Genomic DNA, 23,163 nt, shown 5'->3' with positions numbered 1-23,163 from the left:
AATCAACACTTTTTATTACCAGATTCGTGTTCACTGGGCATAGATCTATAAGAAAAGTCATATCCCGTCTCTGAAACATTTTAAAAGTCGTCATTTGTCGAACAGTGTAATCTACGACTAATCTCCATTTGACTTTTCCCGATGCATCTTTCTTTTTCGATACTATCCAAATTGGACTTGAACATGGAGAAATGCTAGGTCTTATTATTTGTTGTTGCAACAATGATGATATTTGTTTCCTAACTTCCTCCTTATGTATTTCTGGATATATATAGCTTTTTGTATAAATAGGTAAATCATCTTTGGTGGTGATTGAATGTTTTACTTGGTTAGTGAAGGTGAGTTTTTGTCCTTCTTTAAAGAAAATATCTTCATACTGTTTGCAAATTCTTAAAATATTTTCTCTCTCTTCGTTATTTAAGTGTTCGATTCTAATAAGATCTTTAATGTTGATTTCCGGTTTTGTTTCTACTTCCGAAATATTGTAATTATGAAATTCGTTATAATGTTGAAATGATTCTACTTTTAAGGGTTGTTCTACTACAAAGGATTGAATGAAATTAGTTTTGTTAACGACTAATATTTGATTATAGTATTCATTAGCTTGGTATACTCCGCCAGATATATTAAGATTTCCGAATTTTATATCTGGTACTAAAATGTCTCCGTTTTGAACGTCTACTGGTAGCCTACATGTTTTTGTACAACCAGGTTCAATTTGGTATAAAGATGACATATAGTTAGGTTTGTATGACAAATGAACGATAACGTTGGGCGTTTCCAATTTGTTTGTGTTTAAATTAATATTCGCGTTTAATTCTCTTAATAAATCTAATCCGATGAGTCCGTCAAAGTAATTGTGGAATTTAAATACAATGAAAGTTATTGGATAATCATTATCAAGTTCTTGAATGTAATCGTAAGTTATCTGTTTATTTAGCGTGTGTTTGCTGAATACAGTGGTGATTGTGATCGGTGTTATGATTTCGGTGTCTGCGTCATTTACATATTTTGGATCGATGAATGATACACTACTTCCAGTATCGATTAAAAATTTTAATGGTGGGTGATTCATATTTGCGATATTAATGTATGGAAGTATTCGACCGTTATGATTATTATATTCTAAGTACCCGATTGCTCTTTTGAGGCTTTTATTTGAAAATCCTCATCTTCGATTTCATTGTCTACGAATTGGTCTAAATTAGTATGAATATTAGGTTCAGGAAGATTATCTATGAACTCGTCGTTGGGTTCATTATCATTATAGTAATTTCCATTGTCATAATCATATTGTTCGTCATAATCGTATTGTTCGTCATAATCATATTGTTTGTTAACATTGAATAGTTCCTTGGTAGTGAAATTTGGTCTCGCGTTATTTTGTAGTATTTTTGAGTTACCACTTGAAGTGTCCATAGGGGTTGGTTGTGAATTTAATATATTATTATTTTGAAACGGATTGCTGTTAAACTGTCTCTGATAGTTATTGAACTGTGGTTTTTGATAGTTATTGAAATGTGGTCTTTGTTGCTGTTGCATATTAAATGATGGTCTTTGGCGATTATTATTGTGTGACCTCTGTTGTTGTATATTGAATGATGGTCGCGGTGTACTGTGTACGAATCTTCGATCAGGTAATTTATGGTTAACCTGTCTGAAATCTAATTGTGATTGCAAGGGTCTGTATGAGTTATTTGTATTTTTGAGGTAGTATATGTTTTGTTCCTCCAAACATTTATTCAATGCGTCATGTAAATCTACCGGTTGCATAGCTCTAATTGTGGAACCAAGGGGTTCTTTTAATCCTGCTAGGAACGTAATGAGACTATTTTCTCTGTACAACCTTTGTTTAGAACTGATGGCATTAGCATCGTCTTCGTGTAGAACGGCGTGGTTGTTGAGACTTGCAAGAATTTCTACTATTTTTGCATAATACTGTTCTACGCTCTCGTTTGTCTGTCTGATTTGGTTTAAATCTCTAATTAATGATACTTCGTTTCGTTTATCGGAATAGTGGGTTATTAGATGACTTTTAATTTCTACCCAGTCATTAGAGGTGCCATATACATTTCACATTAAAAAGTCGCGGGTTGAGCGAGCTCGGTGCGGACGTGTGTTTGTGTGTTGTTCCCGATAAGTATGTAGAATTTTGTGTTAAATTGGAGCTAAAGAGGAGGTGCTGGGATGAGTATGTAGCTCTTCTGGCGCCTCGCAAGTTAGTACATATTCAGAATCATTACCTATGCTTGATTTCATATTTTTTAAATGGAATTTAAATTTATAATATTTTCATATTTACATAATTACCCACATAATTTCGATCACATTTCTTTTGATAATAATTTACTATTAACGTCGATTGATTTATTAATGATAGTATTGATAATAATTAACGTTGAATTATTTCATATTTAATATTGAGTGAATGGTTTGATATTTAATGTTGAATTATTTCATAATTGATTATTTAATGTTGAGTGTTGAATTATTTCATAATTGATTATTTAATATTGAGTGTTGAATTATTTAATATTTAGTTTTGATAATTTAATATTTAATATTGGATACTTGTACTCAACGTTAACGTTATTGTTTGGTACTAATTTCATAAATATTATGATTGTGAATAAACTGTCTATATATGTAAATATATCATAAATGGAAACACACGTCCGTCCGCACGGAGTAATTAATAAGCTCAGAGCAGAGCTCCATGCAACCGCTCAGGTCCCCAAGTTGCAAATAGGGGAACGACTCTTGCAGTCAACTGCCATGGCGACATGGTGGTCCTGGACAAGGAGCGCTGAGATAAGAGTGGTGATGAGTGAATCCGTGGTAAGTTTCACTCTATAAAATGTCACACAACACTATGACGGTCTCAGGTCAGCGGCGAGTAAGTGCCGCCGCTTAACAAAAGCACAACCCGGTTTTCAAAGGTACCGTATCATCTTTGACAGAGAAGGAAACTCTATAATAAATCCCTGGTAGTGGGCAGCAGCTCTGCCAGTATAAGATGTCAAAACATTTACTGCGCTGTAGAAGGAAGTGGGAATCCACTGCAGTATTCTCCCAAGATAACTATGATGTACAAAAATAAAAGTGTGAAGAAGTCTGACTCTCCGGCTGACACCCGGCGCCTTCGAGGTTCCAGGTCTCACGGTGTGAAATTGGCTACTGGCCACATGCATGTGACTCACCAGGCATCATGTGGAAAATATGCGACTGGAGAAACTTTACGGAACAAATCCAAAATAGGTACTTGGAACGTTAGAGGACTCCTGAATCCTGGGAAAACACTGGTTGTTGAGAAAGAGATGTACAGTCATGGGCTAGATATACTCGGAATCTCGGAAACGCACTGGAAGAACAACGGCCATTATAAAACTTCAAATGGAAATACGATATATTTTTCTGGTAACCAAGATTCGTCACATAGCGGTGTCGCGGTGATCTTAGCATCTAAATTAACCAGTGCACTAATTGGCTACAACCCCATAAGTGACAGACTTATACACTTAAAACTCAACACGCATCCGTATAAACTAAACATCCTTCAAATATATGCTCCTACTGCAGATGCCGAAGATATTAAAATAAATGCGTTCTATGCTTCACTACTCGATACATTGTCAAATATCTCAAACAAAGAAATGACCATCATTCTTGGTGATTTTAATGCCAAAGTCGGTAATAATAGCAACATTGATAACATAGTAGGTAAATATGGATTGGGTATTCAAAATGAGAGAGGAGAGAAACTTATAAGTTTCTGCATTGAAAATAAAATGTCCATTATGAATACTTGGTTTCAACATCATCCTAGGCGATTGTACACTTGGATATCTCCTGGGGATCGTCACCGCAACCAAATCGATTATGTATTAATAAATTCTAGATGGAAATCATCGATACATAACGTCAAAACATATCCAGGTGCAGATTGCGGATCGGACCATAACTTACTTGTTGCTAAATTTCGACTGAAATTGAAAATGATTAAAAGACATCAAAATAAAGCAATTAAACTCACCAATGATGATGTAATTAATTTTGGCAATGTAATCAGAGAAAAAGATGCAGAATTCCAAATAAATCCTAATGTAGATGTAGAAGAGTCTTGGAAAATTTTTAAAGATCTCATAATTCGGTATGCCAGAAAACATCAAACACCGCAAAATGAACATCGTAAGTCTTTTATCTCTGATTCAACTTGGGTTAAGATAAAAGAACGTAAAAGACTTAAACAAACTGGCATAACATCGACAGAATATCTTGAAAGGTATGCAATATTACATAAAGATATTCAAAGGAGTTGTAGGCGGGATAAAGCTAAATATATAAATGACATATGTGAGGAGATAGAAAAACACGCATTAAAGAATCAGGCAAGGGATATTTTTCACAAAGTAAAAATCGTCACTCAAAAATTTTCACCCAAAACTTGGACAATAGATGATGAATTTGGAAACACGCTTACAGATATTGATGTGATACTCAACCGATGGAAAGAATACTGTTCGGAATTGTACAGTGGTAGTTCGTCGACCTCAATTGTTTCCCTAATTGATGATGTCAGGGAGCCTGACATCTTGACATCTGAAGTTGTAAATGCCATAAAGAAACTGAAATGTAAAAAGTCTCCTGGCAGCGATGGTATACAAGCTGAACTTCTGAAAGAGCTTGGTGAAACTGCGATAAAGGCGCTATGTAATATGTGCAACAAGATCTGGGTAAACGGAGTATGGCCGAAAGATTGGGTCAATTCAATATTCATTCCCTTACACAAGAAAGGATCTACAAAAAAATGCGAGAATTACAGGACCTTAGCCTTAATATCGCACTCTAGTAAAGTATTGCTGTATATAATTAAAGATCGTTTGAGCAGTTACCTTGGATGGCAAATACCGAACGAACAAGCAGGGTTTGTAAAAGGCAAAGGGACGAGGGAACAAATACTGAATATACGTCAACTCATTGAAAAATGTCGGGAGTTTCAAACTCCAGCCGTTCTTTGTTTTATAGACTATAAAAAAGCTTTTGACTTTGTGAACTGGGACTATCTGTGGAAAGTTCTACTGGACATGGGAGTCCCCATGCATCTTGTAAAGATAATACATAACTTGTATAATGATAACAATGCAGTAGTTCGAATCAATTCGCTAAACTCGACAAATTTTCGAGTACAACGTGGAGTAAGGCAAGGGTGTATATTATCTCCAGACCTATTTAATATATATGGAGAGTATATAATGCGTAGAGCACTGGATGGTTGGAAGGGTGGAGTGTCCATTGGTGGAAAAAAACTATCCAATCTTCGGTATGCGGATGACACAACGCTCATAGCTAATAATCATGAAGAAATGGCCGAACTGATCCGTCGTGTTGAGACAGAGAGTAATGTGCTTGGCCTCCAGATAAACCGCCCCAAAACAAAAATTATGATAATTGACCGTCACCAACAGCTGCAAAACAACAACTCAGCTTTAAACGGTATAGATGTGGTTGATAATTTTGTCTATCTGGGGTCACTCATATCTAACAACGGCGGCAGCGAATTGGAAATACGGCGCCGGATTACATTAGCAAAATCGGCAATGTCACAACTAACGAAGATTTGGAAGAATAGAGCCATTACAACTGCTGTCAAAATCCGTCTCGTGAAGAGTCTCGTTTTTTCTGTCTGCCTTTATGGTGTCGAGACGTGGACCATGAAGGCGGCGGATAGACGGAGAATCGATGCCTTCGAGATGTGGTCCTGGAGACGGCTACTGCGCGTGCCTTGGACCGACAAACGCACGAATGTGTCTATTCTTGAAGAATTGAAAATCAAGGATAGATTGTCAACAATATGCCTGAAACGTATACTGCAGTTCTTCGGCCACATTGCACGAAGAGGTGAGGAGAGCCTGGAGCGGTTGGTTGTGGTTGGTAGCGTCGAAGGCAGAAGAGCCAGAGGCAGATCCCCCGCACGCTGGACTGACCAAGTATCTGCAGCGACGGGCGCTTCCACGGTAGCAAGTCTTCGCCTGGCCGAATTTAGAACTGAATGGAGGCAGCTGGTTGACCGCACATCATAGTCACGATCCTCAGTGATGAGGGAACCGACAGCAATATATACATTTAAAACTTCGTTTGCTTTTCCTATAATTTTTGATCTAATTGCGCTAAGAATTACATATCCGTAGTCGGAATTTTCTAAACTTGGGATGATTTTAAGAATTTTATCGACATGATTGAGGAAACCATGTAAAAGACGTGGATTTCCGTCAAATTCTGGTATAAATTTAATCGCATCTGGTATACGTAAGTTATTATATATTTCAATCGGACTTGCCATTTTTATTTTATTTTTATTACTTTTTTCGATATTTAAATTTAAATTTTTTAACTTATTAATTAATGAATCCGAATCTAACAATAAACCGTTGTTACTCTTGTGGGGGTAAGGAGAGGATCTACGGAAAATCTGCATAAATGAGAAATACCGACAATAATGAACACTTACATGCTCAGCATTACGATCCAAGACAGCATCTTTCCGATAATCTGTCGGAAGTGGATAATGACGTCCTCCTTTCCGTTGTCTGTAGGTTCTTTGGACGTAAGGGGTGGAAACCCGCCTCGAAATCGGTTGATTTCATCGCTGATGTGTGGGTAACTTCCTTAGTTTCTTCGATAATCCGTCGAAGTGAACAATTACACAATAAACCTTTGCATAACTATCCTGAAGTTGGTTTCTGAACACACGTTCCAGAATATCTGCTCGGAGAGGATTTCCCAATTAGCCGTTTTATTTAATATTTTTTATTCGCCAATTAGAAATTTTTTGAATAAAAAAAGGCTGGTTACCCTAGTCAAAATATTATCATATTTGAAATTTTTTTCTGACTTCATCTGATTTTGTTGTATAAAAAATGTTTGATCACCCCAGTCCAAAAAATTATTTTATTTTAATTTTTACAATTATTTATAGCTTAAAGACGATGGTATATTTTTAGATTTTTTTTCCCACTTCAAAAATTTTTTTCTATAAAAAAAGGATAGTCAACCTGGTCCAAAAAATTATTGCATTTTAAATTTTGCAATTAATTATATCGTTAAGATGATGAGAATATTTTTAATTTTTTTTCTCAATTCAAAAATTTTATTATATAAAAAAAGTAAATCAAGATTTTCAGATGACCTTTAACCGATGATGAGATCATCTCAGCGTTAAAATAAATACATACAGATATACATACACACATATAGATATGTATACATACATATATGTATGGGAATTTGCTTTTGTGTGCGTGTATGTACACAAAGCGCAAGCTAATTTTATTCACGTATATACGCGTGAGCAGACGTTTACGCAAAGTTTTTATTCACGCATATACGCGTGAGCGGACATTTACGCAAAGTTTTTATTCACGCATATACGCGTGAGCGGACAGTAAAGTGTAAGTGCACGAACTGAGTGAAAAAGCGTGAAGCGGAGCGTTTAGCGTTGCGTGCAAGCGGCGAAAGAGCGTTCGCGCAGTGTCCTCAGTGCAACGCTGAACGCTCCACGCTTTTTCACAGCAATCGTGTGAGCTGGTTACTTATTTCGTAAATCACAAAGTAGTTTGAAGTTGCACGCGACGCCCCGCTACACGCCCCGTTCATCACAAACACGCATGCTGTTGCCGCCGCGCCGCTGGCCTGCCACTCGGGACGCTCGCATCTGTTTGTACATATGTGTTTAACCCTTTGGCTGCTACGAGGTTTTTCAATGTCCAAGCGAAAAATGCTAACATTTGTAATTACTTTATAAAAAAATAAATATAATATATTTTTTTACATACTTGCTTCGCCGAACGCTCGTAATTTTTTTAATACTTTATATAAATTTTTAAGAAGCAGTTGTGGACTCGCGCTCTCTCTTTCTGTCTTGCTTTTACATGCGTGCGTGCGAAAGAGATACCTACATATATACACTAAATAAGTTTTGACGATTGTTTCCGACGCATTATTTTTTTCAATAATCTATTTTTAGACATCGACGTATTTGTCGTTGTTAAAACATGCGATACATTTGAAACAGGTAGCGGTCTTTCTCTCTTTCTTTCTTGGTTTTAATTGTGTATGTGTGAGCGAGACACACAAGGATGCGAAGTTTCTAATAATCAAATAATTTTTCAACATGTATCATAAACATTTTGTATGCATTTCAGTTGCATTTGATTGATTGCACGAATTCGTGACGTCTCGTGACCTATATAATTGAAAGCGGATTTCTATTGTTTTTTGCCATTTATTTTAACTCTGCAAAATGATATCGGACAGTGAAAGTGACGAAAGCGAAATAATAGCTCCTCGCCGAGGAACTCGACAAATCAGCAGCTCTACTGATTCTGAAAATGAATTTATCGACAATAATCAATTCCCAAGTAATAACTCCTTATATGACTTTGACAACGAACCCGAAATTTACTTTGATGATGAACCCGAAATTGAAGAGCTTTTAAAAAATTGATAAATATTTATAAAGCTTGATTGAAAAATAAATATAAATACGTATATAAAAAAAATGTTTCGTGCCACTGATGCGCTGGCAAAGAAAGTAATGAAATACGACAATTAATGACGTCAACAACGATCGTCGTAGCAATCTTCGCCGATTTCAAAACAACGATTTATCGTTGTTGTAGCAGTCAAAGGGTTAACACGAAACCTGCTCGCTCCGCCCCGCCCAACTCGAGCGTGCACTCAGGCCGTGCACTTAATGTGCGCGCGCAAAATACGGGAGGAAAAGCCTGCTCCTCTTGTTCCTGTTGTATCCTGCTCGCGCAAATTAAGTGAGTATGTACCGTTTACCATGCACCCTTTTTTTTGATCTTTCGACTTAAAGCGGGCTCTTCACTCGCATCGTTTGCGGCCGCGAACACCGTGTGTGTGAGTCGAAATTGAGTATGCGTTTCGCACGTTGATTTCGCGTTATTCCTTTCCCCGTTTTTTGTCCCACGAGAGAGGGTTCCCGAACGTGCACAAACGCATCCAACGCGCGTTCGCAAGTTAGATGCGTTCGAGACGCGGTAACGAGTTGTTGTGTGTCTCTGAAAAAAATGTCTCACGGTGTAGAAGTCAGGAAATCAAATTAATTGAATACTAGCTGTATTACCCGGCTTCGCTCAGTGTTTATAATATAAACCGCTTAAACATTTTTAGCCCCTCCACGCCCCCATGATTGAATGCCGTCTAGGGCTTCGCCCCCCCTTAGTTTATGCCATCTAGGGCTTCGCCTCCCTTAGCTAATGTCTTTTAGGGCTACGCCCCTCCGCGCCCCCATGATTAAATGCCGTCTAGGGCTTCGCCCCATAAGACTGCGCCCCATGAGGCTGCGCCCCCTTCGGGGCCCCATGTGACTGAGCCCCATAAGACTGCGCCCCCCTTCGGGGCCCCATTCGGTTGAGCTCCATAAGGCTGCGCCCCATAAGGTTGCGCTCCCTTCGGGGCCCCATGCGGCTGAGCCCCATAAGGCTGCGCCCTCTTTGGGGCCCCATGCGGCTGAGCTCCATAAGGCTGCGCCCCATAAGGCAGCGCCCCATAAGGCTGCGCCCCATAAGACTGCGCCCCATAAGGCTGCGCCCCATAAGGCAGCGCCCCATAAGGCTGCGCCCCCTTCGGGGCCCCATACGGCTGCGCCCCATAAGGCAGTGCCCCATAAGGCTGCGCCCCATAAGGCTGCGCCCCATAAGGCTGCGCCCCATAAGGCTGCGCCCCATAAGGCTGCGCCCCATAAGGCAGCGCCCCATAAGGCTGCGCCCTCTTCGGGGCCCCATACGGCTGCGCCCCGTAAGGCTGGGGCCTCTTCAGGGCCCCAGGGGTCTGCGCCCCTTGTGGTGCCCCTGGCGGGGCCCCATGAAACTACACCCTTCGCGCCCCCGCGGGGGTGAATCCATTAAATCGAAAAAAATCAAATCGGCGACTATGAAACGAAAAAAAAATAAATATCGAATCACGTGTTCGATGACTTCACCGATCTACGGACGACCAACGAACGAAGAATACATACATATATATATATATATATACAAAGTCTCTTTCCAAATTATATATTAGATGTACAAGCAAAGCCAATAATATGGCAGTCCATACATAAGGACCATTAAAAAAATTATATGGTCCATGATTCTAGGAAGCGAGTGGGCGCGATTATGGGCATTTCGTCAGAGGAATGCAAAAAAAAAGTCGCTGATGTCCAGCTATAGGACGTATAGAAAGAATTTAAAAGACTCCATCCACAGTGGTGCAGACTCAGGTGAACTTTATAAACCTACTAGTGTTGGGCCCGTTGATTTCAACGTTGGTTTCGAAAAGGAATTGAAACTCGAATAAAAATAAAGTTAAAGATATTGAATCGATTGGTTTCGGCAACAAATTGATGCACGAATTAGAAATTACGAATTACTAATTACGAAGTGATTACGAATTACGTTTTGTGCAACGCCTTCGCCCCCAGCGCCCCCGATGCCTCTGGCACCCCGGGGCCTTTGCCCCCAGCGCCCCCGATGCCTTCGGCACCCCGGAGACTTCGCCCCCGGCGCCTCCGACGTTCCGGGGCCTTCGCCCTCAGCGCCACCAATGCCTCCGGCGACCCCAGCGCCCCCGATGCCTCCTTGATGGTTGATCGTCCGTCACATACAAATATACAAATATACAAATATACAAAATATATATATTTAGCGACAGTCGGTTTTTATATATATATAGTATACTCGCAAGTAAGTACATATGCAGAACCCTTACCTATGCTTGATTTCATATTTTTTTAAATGGAATTTAAATTTATAATATTTTCATATTTACATAATCTCCCACATAATTTCGATCACATTTCTTTTGATAATAATTTATTATTAACGTCGATTGATTTATTAATGATAGTATTGATAATATTTAACGTTGAATTATTTCATTTTTAATAATGAGTGTGAATTGATTAATATTTAATGTTGATAATTTAATATTTGATATTGGATACTTGTACTCAACGTTAACGTTATTGTTTGGTACTAATTTCATAAATATTATGATTGTGAATAAACTGTCAATATATGTAAATATATCATAAATGGAAACACACGTCCGTCCGCACGGAGTAATTACTAAGTTCAGAGCAGAGCTCCATGCAACCGCTCAGGTCCCCAAGTTGCAGATAGGGGAACGACTCTTGTAGTCAACTGCCATGGCGACATGGTGGTCCTGGACAAGGAGCGCTGAGATAAGAGTGGTGATGAGTAGTCACCGGAGCCTGAGGGGGCCGTGTATTGTTCAAAGGTTTTAAATGCATTGTTAAAGGTTTGCCGAACAATGGATAGCACTGTGACTATCCTACCTCTAGTGATGAGTGAATCCGTGGTAAGTTTCACTCTATAAATATCACACAACACTATGACGGTCTCAGGTCAGCGGCGAGTAAGTGCCGCCGCTTAACAAAAGCACAACCCGGTTTTGAAAGGTACCGTAACACCTTTCATAGAGAAGGAAACTCCATAAAAAAATCCCTGGCAGTGGGTAGCAGCTCTGTCAGTACCATCCACGGCGGAAGTATATGCAATATACTAAAACGGCAAAAGATGGAAGATTCAAAGCGACGTGGCAGCCACTCAATCGGTTTGAATTCTGCGGAGCAGAAGGTTTGGGGAAAACTACTGTGCTCTCATATCCCTAGTATAACCACCATGAAGAGAAAACCTAAAACCACGGCCCCGAGTCTCCGGCGTCCCTTTAATAGCCCCCTTTACACAGTCGTTCTATCGCGCGTTCTCAGGAGCGTACAGGATTGCGTGCGGGTAAGCCTGTGCGCGCAATCGTGCGCGATACTGTTTTCGCAGTTGTGAACACTAACGTTCTTTCGCGCGCGATTACTCCTACCACTTTTTGTTAAAACGGAAAGAGCGAACGTGTAAAGGCTAACGTGCGTGATAGACCGCGCGAAACTGGCGCGTGTTGGAGTGTGTGCGAAACGCACAGTTTTACTGAAGTAACGCAGTTTTATAGTAATGTTGCGGTGAAAAATGGATAGAAGAAATATCATGGCGCAAGTTATGATGTTCGTTGGTGTTGATTTAATCAAAAAGAAGAAGAAACGATCCATTAAATGAAAATTTTAATAAAATAAAATGAAAAATAAATCAAATACGAATAATTGCCATCTCTGATGCAGTGTATGTTCCAGAATCTAAAATCCATTGTATATCGTATCTAAAAATAAATTAAATTCAGCACAATTTTTATTGTATTATCAGGTGCTATTGTTACAAATTATCAAGAGATAGATATCAAAAATAAAGCTTTCCTCTTAAACTTTGAAATTTTTTGGTAAACCAACCGAACCAATTTTTTGACAACAAAATCTCGATTAGCATTAGAAAATCCTTTTTCTTTAACGAAGTCAACTATTTTTTTATAAGCTTCCTCTTTCAGATTTTTGTTTTTATATTCCTCGGACTTAATTTTCCAGTGGCACGGAAAAGACTGGTACATTAAAAGTAATTCCACAATCAATTATTTACTCCACGTGCGTAAGTCCGCCATCTTGTAACAAAAGCGCACCCGAAAGAATTTTCCGTGTAAAGACAACGTCAAGCCACACGATTGCGCGCAGGACTGCTGAGTTTATCGCGCGTTTTATCCCTTCCCGGTCCAAGATCTTTACACGCACACTCTTTCGCGCACGATTAGCTGTTTCACGCGCGATAGAACGACTGTGTAAAGGGGGCTAATGGGACAGGGGTGCTATGAATCCCCGGACTCAAAGTGGTGAGCATACGAAAAATTGGTACATGGAACGTAAGGACCATGTATCATCATCATCATCATCATCATTTACAGCCATTCGCCATCCACTGCTGGATGAAGGCCTCTCCAACACGCTTCCACTCGTCTCTGTTTTGCGCAACACTCATCCATCTCATTCCGCACATTTTCCTAATTTCGTTCACCCATCTTCCTTGCGGTCTTCCTTTTACTCTTTTGCCTTCTCTCGGGTACCATTCAAGCACTTCTTTTGTCCACCTTTCGTCCATCCTCCTAGCTACGTGACCCGCCCATTGCCATTTCAATCTCTTCACTCTATCCACTATGTCCACTACCCTTGTCATATTTCTCACCCACGTGTTCCGCTTCCTGTCTTTCCTCGTTATGCCAAGCATACAGCGTTCCATACTTCTTTGAGTGCATTGGATTTTATTTTGCATCTTGGCGTTCAGTGTCCAAGTTTCACATCCATACGTCATCACTGGCAAAACGCATTGATCAAAGATCCTTTTCTTCAGGCAGAGTGGCATTTTTGATTTAAAAACAGCATTCATCCGTCCAAATGCACTCCACCCTAATTTCATACGTCTCTTTATCTCTTCATTTTTACTACCAGACATGTCAATTATTTGACCTAAATATAAATAATTATTTACTACTTCTACTGGTTTATCATCTAAGGGGATGCTATCAGGCATGCAATAACTATTGAACATTAGTTTAGTCTTATCTACGTTAATTTTTAATCCTACTTTTCTACTTTCCCTGTCCAGCTGTGTTAGTCTGATGAGTAGGTCAGCTGAATCACGAGCTACTAAAACTATATCGTCTGCGAACCGAAGGTGACTCAAAAAGCGACCATTGATGCTTACTCCGGCTGTATCCCAATCCAATTTCCTGAAAACTCCCTCAAGCACCGCATTGAATAACTTGGGCGAGATTGTATCTCCTTGTCTTACTCCTTTTCCTATGTTAAATCTATCTGTACCTGAAAAAAATTTAACCGAAGCTGTGGCATTCTTATATATTGCAGCTAACAGTCCCACATAGGGTTCCGGCACTCCCTGTGTTTTTAGAGCGTTAAGTACTGCATTATGACTAACTGTATCGAAGGCTTTCTCATAATCGACGAAACCTAGGCACAATGGCCGTTGATATTCGTTGGCGCGCTCGATTAGTTCGCCAACTACTTGGAGGTGGTCCATTGTGCTGAAATTTGCCCTAAACCCTGCCTGCTCTATAGGTTGGTTCTCGTCGAGGATATTCTTCAGCCTTTCTGTAATAACCTTCGTGAAGAGCTTGTAGACCGCTGAAAGTAGACTAATGGGTCGGTAGTTCTTGATATCGCTTTTGTCGCCTTTTTTGTGTATTAAAATGATAGTTGCGTTATTCCATCCTTCTGGTATAGCTTGGTTCTGGATGCATTTGCTGAAAAGCCTAGCTAAGATATTAATTAGGGGGGGGCCGCCACATTTTAGTAAGTCAATGGGAATATTATCTTCCCCTGGGGTTTTACCGTTCTTTGCAGTTTTTAGCGCGGCCTCTACTTCGCTAGGCAATACTGCAGGAACCCTTTGGCCGTGTGTCGATTCCAGAGCGGGGAATTGGCCGTTGTCGTTCTCGTATAGTTTTGCATAGAACGTGTAAACTCTGTCTATGATTTCTTCTCTATTCCTAATTATTACTCCGCTCTCTGATCTGATTGCGATCATTTGGTTTTTGCCTAAGAAAAGATCCTGTTTGCACTTTTTCAGGCTACGGTTATTCTTAATGGTATTTTCTATTAGCTTGCTGTTAAAATCCCTGACATCCCTGACTATTCTCTTTTTAATTTCCTTATTTACTAGATTGTACTCTTGCTTATTATTATCCCTATCTAAATTCCTTTTATGCTTAATTAGGTTTTTTGTTTCCGCTGAAATTTTGCTTAATTTAATCTGTTTCCTGAATCCACCTAATTTCTTACCTGTTGAGGTTAGAACCGAACTAATTACAGTGTTCAATTCCTCGATGTCTGCTTCTGGGTTTATCCCGTATCGATTTCCAAGTTCGAGTTCGAATTCCTTTTTCCTAGACCTTAGTTGAGCGAAATCTGGAGAGTTACTGCATCCTTTTATTAATTTCCTACGTTCGCAATTTATATTAATGGCCATCTTGGCACGGACTAATCTGTGATCGCTACCTATATCTACTTTACTTAAAACACTAACGTCTTTAACGGAGTGCAGGGCATTTGTTAGGATGAAATCGATCTCGTTTCTGTCTCCTTTAGGACTCTCCCAAGTCCACTTATTGTTGGTGTTTTTCCTGAAAAATGAATTAGTGATAAAGAGCCTGTTGTGTTCTGCGAATTCTATGAGGCGATCGCCTCTGTCGTTTCTTTGGCCGGTACCAAAATTGCCTACTGCTCTTTCTGTATTTGCCTTTTGTCCTATTTTTGCGTTAAAGTCGCCCATGATTATTTTAAAGTGGTGACGGCTATTATCGTATGCGTCCTGTATTTTTTCGTAGAAGTCTTCTATTTCCTCGTCTGGGTGGCTAGATGTGGGGGCGTACACTTGGAAGATTTGACAAGTGTACCTGCTCGAGATTCTTAATACTATATAGCATATACGTTCCGATATGTCGCTTATTTCTATAATATTTCTTTCTATTCTCTTATTGATAAGAAACCCTACTCCTCCTATTCTACCATTTGGTAGCCCTCTCCAGTAGAGACAGTTACCACTTTTTAGGATTATTTGGTTTTGCTGTTTTCGTCTTACTTCACTAAGTCCTACTATATCCCATTTGATATTTTCTAATTCGTTCTCTAATGCAAGCACACTTCCTTCACTCGATAACGTTCTTACATTGTACGTGGCTAAATACAGGTTTCTATTAGCTAAGCTATCATCCATCGTCACTCTTACCTTGTTGGAGGTTTGGATATTATTTTTCTCGCATTTATCCAAGATGTGTTGAGAAAAAGGCGGTACTTGAGAGAGATTTCCATTCAAGGAGTGAGTTCTTACCGCCATAGACTCTTCTCTGTGGTCAGCTTTGACAGATAGTCATCCTAGGTATCACTTGGATCACTTATGAGTTATTACATGCCATTTAACAGGGTTACTTTGTAAGTGAAAGTAGTTAGTTATGATAATAATAGATTAGCAATTGTTATACTACTTTTTTACAGATCTTTATCGTGAGACGCCTCTTTGGAGACAACGGATTTATATATGTGAGTGCGGTTTGCAATTTAATATTTTAATAATAACTTTAGTAAAGAATATAAAATTACACGAATTACTTTAATATAATTTAAATATGAAAAAGAACTGATAGACAGTTGGGAAACACCGTTTCTGTTTGCTATTATTCTATTAAGTAAAGTTCGTTAAAGATTTTTGGCTGGAAGCAATTATGTGGAAGATTTATTGCTTCTGTGGGACCGACTGAAGGACCCTTTTTTTGTATTCAGGTAAGGAGATGTATCTCGTTCGTATATTCTTTTGCTCAGATTTGACACAAAAATTAGCACAAAATTTTTCGAAATAACTGATATAAAACCGCTTTTTACGACCGATTTGCTGTTTATTTTTACACTTAAATTATACTAGGATGCAATTAGTAAAATAAGTGATTAGATGGTTAAGTTTTTAGATTAAATTTCGTGCAATAGCCGGGTTTAAGCGAGTAATAGCGGGAAGAACGCAGAAGCACGTCTTCCCCGCATGACACGAAAGACCGAACTCGACCATGTATCAAGCAGGTAAAATTGAAAATCTGCAAATAGAAATGAAAAAAAACCAAATACAGATGCTCGGCATAAGCGAATCTAGATGGCCTGGAGCAGGAAAAACGACGCCTTGCAATGGATATACGACTTACTACTCGGGATCGCTTGACGACACTCATAAGAATGGTGTTGCTGTGATTCTGGAAGACGACATGAGTAAAAGTGTGAGAAACTTTATTCCGTTATCTGAACGAGTCATGATGATACAATTAGCAGGAAAACCTATAAATGTTAACATAATACAAGTGTATGCAACATAATACAAGTGTATGTAACATAATACAAGTATAAAGAAGAAAATGAGATTGAAGAATTTTATCAACAAATCAAAGAATTGATGACATATACGAAAAAACATGATGTTAACATTATAATGGGAGATTTCAACGCCAAAGTTGGAGACGAAGAAACAATGGGTATAACTGGTCGCTTCGGACTTGGAGAAAGAAATGAGTGAGGAGACAGACTAGTTCAGTTTTGCCAGGAAGAGCAGTATGTTATCTTGAATACTTTCTTTAAGCTACCTAAAAGAAGATTATACACATGGAAATCCCCAATGGACTGTCCTGATAATATTGTACGAAACCAAATTGACTTTATTTTGATAAACAGTAGATTTAAAAATAGTATAAAATCGGTGAAAACCTACCCTGGTGCAGACGTGGCATCCGATCATAATCTACATACTTTGTGGGAAATTGAAGATAAGACTGAAAAAGATTTTAAGAGCATCAAAACCTAAACCAAGATTGGATTTAGAGCTGCTTAAAAATCTTACGATCCACGAACAATTTGCAAAAGATCTCAATAAAAATTTTAAACAAAAATCTATTGAAGAAAATAGTAATGTAAACTTAAAGTGGGAAGGTATGAAATCAGCAATGACCCAATCTGGGAAAAAGTTTCTTGAAACAAATCAAATAATTAATAAAAAACAACCTTGGATGACGGATGAACTTATACATTTAATGGAAGAACGTAGAAAACACAAACACAATAATCCAACACAATATAAAAATATTCACCGCCAAATTCAAAGGAAAATTAAAGAAATCAAAGAAAAATGGATGGAAAATAAATGTGACGAAATTGAAAAATTACAAGAAAAACACGCCGAATTTAACGTACATAAAAAACTAAAAGAAGCAACAGGATCATTCAGAAAAAAATATTTCATACTACTTAGGAATAAAAATGGAAAAACCATTTTAAATATGGATGAGAAGAAATCAGAATGGACCGAGTACACAAAATTGCTCTTTAAAGACAATAGAGAAACTGGAGGGCATATTGAAGATCCAGAAACGGGACCATATATATTGAAATCCGAAGTGGAACATGCTATAAAACTAGCAAAGAGTCGGAAAGCTACTGGACCAGATCTGATTCCTGCCGAATTTCTCAAGTTATTGGACGACGATAACATAGAAGATCTCACAAAACTCTTCAATACAATATATTTATCAGGCGAACTACCTAGCGATTGGTTACAATCCATATTTATCCCGTTGCCAAAAAAGAGTAACGCGAGGACGTGTAGCGACTTCAGAATAATTAGCCTAATGAGTCACACATTGAAGATCCTACTAAGGATAATACAGGGCAGAATTTACTCACGGTGTGAAGAGGCGATTAGCAGAGAGCAGTTTGGGTTCATACATACATACATAAATATAAAAATACACATATATACATATACATACATACACACCTACACATATATATATATACATATATTCACATATACATACATACACATATACATATACATATACACATACACATACATTACATACATCCATAAACATACAAACATTATACATGCATATACACATAAACACATAAATACACATAAATAAAGATAAATTACTCATATATATAAAAATAAAAAATAGCATACATATATAAATAAAGATAAAACTAACATACATACACATTATGCTAAATAATAAAATTACAAAATGAAAACAGCATGTGTAAATATGTATGTAGCTAGAAGTCATTTAAAATATGCTGCCTGACAGAACTGTATGATGAAGTAAAAACATCAAGGCTCCCAGAAAGCAGGTTAAATAGTCGAATGGCTCTTGAAAGGGGTGAGTCATCAAGCACATTAGTTCTGGCCCGAATAGGCAGGAATAGAGTTCTGGAGCGAGATTCTCTCAGTTTCTCAGGTACTCTAAGTTTAAGATTACACAGAACTTCAGGAAGATGACATTCACCCCTTATAATTTTTAGAAAAAGCTTACCAAGATGATTGTTTCTACGTGAAGCTAAGGAGTCAAAGCCCAAGAAGCCCATGACAAACTTACTGGGAAATAAGTAGGGATAGCGCCCAAACTCTCTCATGTAGAGATAGCGAAGAAATTTTCTTTGCACCCCCTCTAACATTAGCGTGTACCTTAAATATATGTATATGTATGTATCAGTGGCGTGCGGTAAAACTCTCTTTCCCCCCGTCGTACGTCGAAAAAATGTATAGAAATGTGTGCGACAAACAAGTTGACGGGTGTGGCATGTCCCATCTACCTGCATGCATTGGTCTGGTCGCGCTCATCCAAGTTGTTCGCGAGTTGAGCGGTGCGGCCCGGCCCTAAACAAGGCTGTATGACAAAAAGGGAGATAATTTCACCGCATACCACTGATATGGGTCTACGTGACGAGACAGAATGTTAAACGACAGAAAACGCAAATATCGGAAGGCAAAGATCGAAAAACGTAAGATCTTAAGTCGAAAGATAAAAAAAAATGGTGCATGGTAAACGGTACATACTCACTTAATTTGCGCGAGCAGGATACAACAGGAACAAGAGGAACATGCTTTTCCTCACGTATTCTGCGCGCGCACATTAATACGGGAGGAAAAGCCTGTTCCTCTTGTTCCTGTTGTATTCTGCTCGCGCAAATTAAGTGAGCATGTACGTGAGTATGTACCGTTTACCGTGCACCATTTTTTTTTTGATCTTTCGACTTAAGATCTTTCGATTTTCGATCTTTGCCTTCCGATATTTGCGTTTTCTGTCGTTTAACATTCTGTCTCGTCACGGAGACCGCACTGATATATACATATATTATATATACATAGTACCGTTTACCATGCACCCTTTTTTTTTTTTGATCTTTCGACTTAAGATCTTTCGATTTTCGATCTTGGCCTTCCGATATTTGCTTTTTTCGGTTCGGTGAGGTAGACCCGTGTATTTTCTTTTTTATTTATTTATTATTTTTATAATGTAAATAAAAGAGGCGCCGAGATACAAAAAAACGCAAAATAATCACACATTTTTTTTATTTAATTAATTAATATTAGGAAGGCCTGAGAGGTAGACCCCAATGCGCCTTCCTAGACAATTAATTACAAACATTGCAGTATTTTTATTATATTAATATAAATCACTGTATTTCGAGAGGCTGGAGAACATGAAATTAACAATTAATTAATCCATTAAGACATCTATGGATTTAGACTTTTACATAATTTTTTACATATAAATCACTGTATTTCGAGAGGCTGAAGAACCCGAAATTAACAATTAATTCATTCATCCATTGAGATATCTATGGATTTAGACTTGTACATAAATTTTTACATTTTGTACATAAAAATTCAGATATTTGTGACAGCAAGTAGGATGATTTATGCCAATTTCATGAACCGTTTCACCAATGAAAATCCGATCGACTTGGAGTCATAAATATCCAAGTCTAACCAGCAGTATTAAAGATTAGCACGGGATTATTGTGCTCAAAGTGAGTATTGAAATCAATAGTCAGATGTTTTTCTATTGATTGTATTTTTTTATTGTTTTAAAATACTTATAATTAATTGACTAGCGAATTTTAAAAGTCAAAAATATATATTTTTTTACGGATTTTTTCCCCGTGTTATGATACGTTTATTTGGCCAATTTTTTATTTCACCACATTCAGAAGGATTCGTTTTCTATCTGAAATCGAGCGGTAATTGCGTTCTCTTGCGTTGAAAGTCTTTCGTTCGTACGCATTTGCAGCGTTGGTGCAAGCGAGATGGCGAGCGAGATGACCGTTCGCCTATCTCGCTTGCACCAATGCGCTATCTGGTTTACGCACACTGGAACTGAACGACAGTTCTCTAATGGTGTGTACGCACCAAGCCAACGAACGGCCCACAGGCAAACTTTAAAAACCAGTAGCGTACAAAATATCGAAATAAAAATTAAATTTAAAAATTGAAATTAAATATCAAACTTTATTGAACTGAAATTTCATATCTAGAAGTTTAAGATTAATACCATGTTATGTATGTACAAAATTTGGTAAGCATCCGTCAACCAGAAGGGGCAGATTACTCTTGTTCGATTTTTCTTCCGCTATTTTTTTCGACACCTTAAACGTGTGTGCTCTTCACAAAAAAATTCAAATGTGATGAAAATAAAAAGAAAACACTAAATTTAATAAACCGGAAGTGGGACTTTTTCCACTAAGAAAAGTCAAAAATATTGTGACCACACGATTATTTCCACACCCCTGAACTTATCAAGCTGAAAATTTATATTTGTATACTTTATGTACTAACTTAGAACTGATAAGGTTTTGGTCAGAATTCGTAAACCGAAAGTAGTATTTTTTTTTTAAACAATATTTCATTATTTTATTTTGACATTTTAAGTTATTTTTATTTTCTTGTTTTTATTATTAACGTTCAAAATTAATCGTTGAAAAAATAATTGAAAAATTTCAATTTATGGATTTTCATTGTGTGCCACGAAAACTTACCACAGCAAAAATATTAAAAATAATAAAAATAAAACATACCTGAAATACAAAGCAGCTCTCCATGCTGGCAACGAGTCGATAGCTCGATACATAATGAAAACCCAACCTTCTTGAGAAGCCGCTTGATAAACGGTGAATATGCTGGTCGCTGAAATGATTTAAAAATAACACATTTGCAAATGGTATGTACATATGTATGTATTTAACGAACTGAATTGATGTGAAAGAATACATACTGAATTCCTCGAACCCGTTGAAGCCCATTATGTACTTTGACAAATGTAATTTCATACACTTCATTCCGATAGGACACTGATATCCTGATCCCTTTTCTCGAGAACAGAACGTATCAGGAATTGCTATAGAATTTATTGTTACCTCACTGCAAATACATAACATCATTAAAGCATAAAATGTACGCTGTACTTTTGTGAAAAAATAAGTATAGTACTAGTACTCATTTCAGCACATTAAGGGTGACATAATATGTAATAAGATCATATTGGAATACTTACTCATCTAAGGTAGTATTTAAGACACAATGATTTTTTAACTCGCCAAAAAATTGAACACCTAATAGACTATATAACGACATGAAGAATAGAAAAAAAAGTGTCACATTGTATATCTGTTGGCTGGAACGCCTGTTAAAAATGCGAAAAGCTCATATGAGTAGGAGTTTATATGAAAGTCAAGGAACAAGAAACATAGTGTATTGGAATACTTACTTGAATATTTGATTTATACGAGATTTAGGCATTGAAAACTTCAGAAACACTCGCAGGAAACGAATCATGATGAGGGGACGCGGTGCTCGGAGGATACTCAAGTAGCTGAAGCGGGGCACGACCCCGGGCATCTCGAACATTTGCAATATGACCGAAACCCAAAGAAAGAAAACCATGGACGCGTCAAATTGACACCAATGATCTTTGAGATATGGAACTTCTCCCTACAAAAAGAGATTATATAAACATTCCATGTAAATATTGTATATGTAAAAGAGGCAGTATTTACTTTCAATATTCCTCTGATGTGCATTTTTGCAATCATTTCTGCGGTAAACAGGAATGTGACAATGAAATCGCATGAAAAAGTGAAATATTGCAGAAATGGAAGCTTCTCGAACGTCTTCGGCGTGTTCATAGATACGGACATCAAGCTGACGAGAGCACAGAACCTCATCAGACGTCGCACCCATAGCTGAAATTCGAGTATGAAAAATTTAGACGACGACATTCACATATGTATTGCATCTTTATTAAATATTTCAGTCAAAACTGTCCATATTTGAAGCTATAAAGAAAAAAATATTTATGATATATTTGCTTCCACCTGTAAAATATGGAATCGGATTAGGCACAAGTGCTGTATGCATTATATATAATTAATTAATTAAAAAACCTAAAAATGGTATTGAAAATATTTTAAACTAGCTGTATTACCCGGCTTCGCTCAGTATTTATAATATAAATCGCTTAAACATGACTAATCTAATAGTGAACATTTTATTAAAAAAAAAAAATTAAAAATAAAAAAAAAATCAAAAAAAAAAATAATAAAAAAAATCAAAAAATTAAAAAAAAAATGCCTTTTAGGGCTTCGCCCCTCCGCGCCCCCATGATTGAATGCCGTCTAGGGCTTCACCCCCCTTAGTTTATGCCTTTTAGGGCTTCGCTCATCCGCGCCCCCATGATTAAATGCCGTCTAGGGCTTCGCCTCCATGATCAGTTGCCTTTTAGGGGTTCGCCCCTCCGCGCCTCCATGGTTGAATGCCGTCTAGGACTTCGCCCCCCTTAGTTAATGCCTTTTAGGGCGGCTGAGCTCCATAAGGCTGC

At 37.9% G+C, this 23,163-nt stretch overlaps 2 protein-coding genes across 2 annotated transcripts in view; one reads left to right on the top strand and one right to left on the bottom strand.

The window, feature by feature from the left end:
- Positions 1-23,163, top strand: part of LOC143922338 (uncharacterized) — a 186,979-nt gene that overhangs the window by 46,498 nt on the left and 117,318 nt on the right. The gene's annotated exons all lie outside the window — the stretch shown is intronic.
- na (sodium leak channel non-selective protein na) overlaps positions 1-23,163 on the bottom strand; it is a 94,514-nt gene that overhangs the window by 40,855 nt on the left and 30,496 nt on the right. The window contains exons 2-6 of the mRNA XM_077445563.1: positions 22,343-22,528; positions 22,054-22,277; positions 21,841-21,969; positions 21,562-21,707; positions 21,365-21,473 (exon numbers count right to left, since the gene is read on the bottom strand). Coding sequence (XP_077301689.1) covers positions 21,365-21,473; positions 21,562-21,707; positions 21,841-21,969; positions 22,054-22,277; positions 22,343-22,528 — 794 coding nt within the window. The remainder of the gene's footprint in view (positions 1-21,364; positions 21,474-21,561; positions 21,708-21,840; positions 21,970-22,053; positions 22,278-22,342; positions 22,529-23,163) is intronic.

Source organism: Arctopsyche grandis, chromosome 2, assembly GCF_051622035.1.
Source record: "Arctopsyche grandis isolate Sample6627 chromosome 2, ASM5162203v2, whole genome shotgun sequence".
NCBI lineage: Eukaryota > Metazoa > Arthropoda > Insecta > Trichoptera > Hydropsychidae > Arctopsyche > Arctopsyche grandis.
This window is presented reverse-complemented; position numbering and strand designations above follow the sequence as displayed.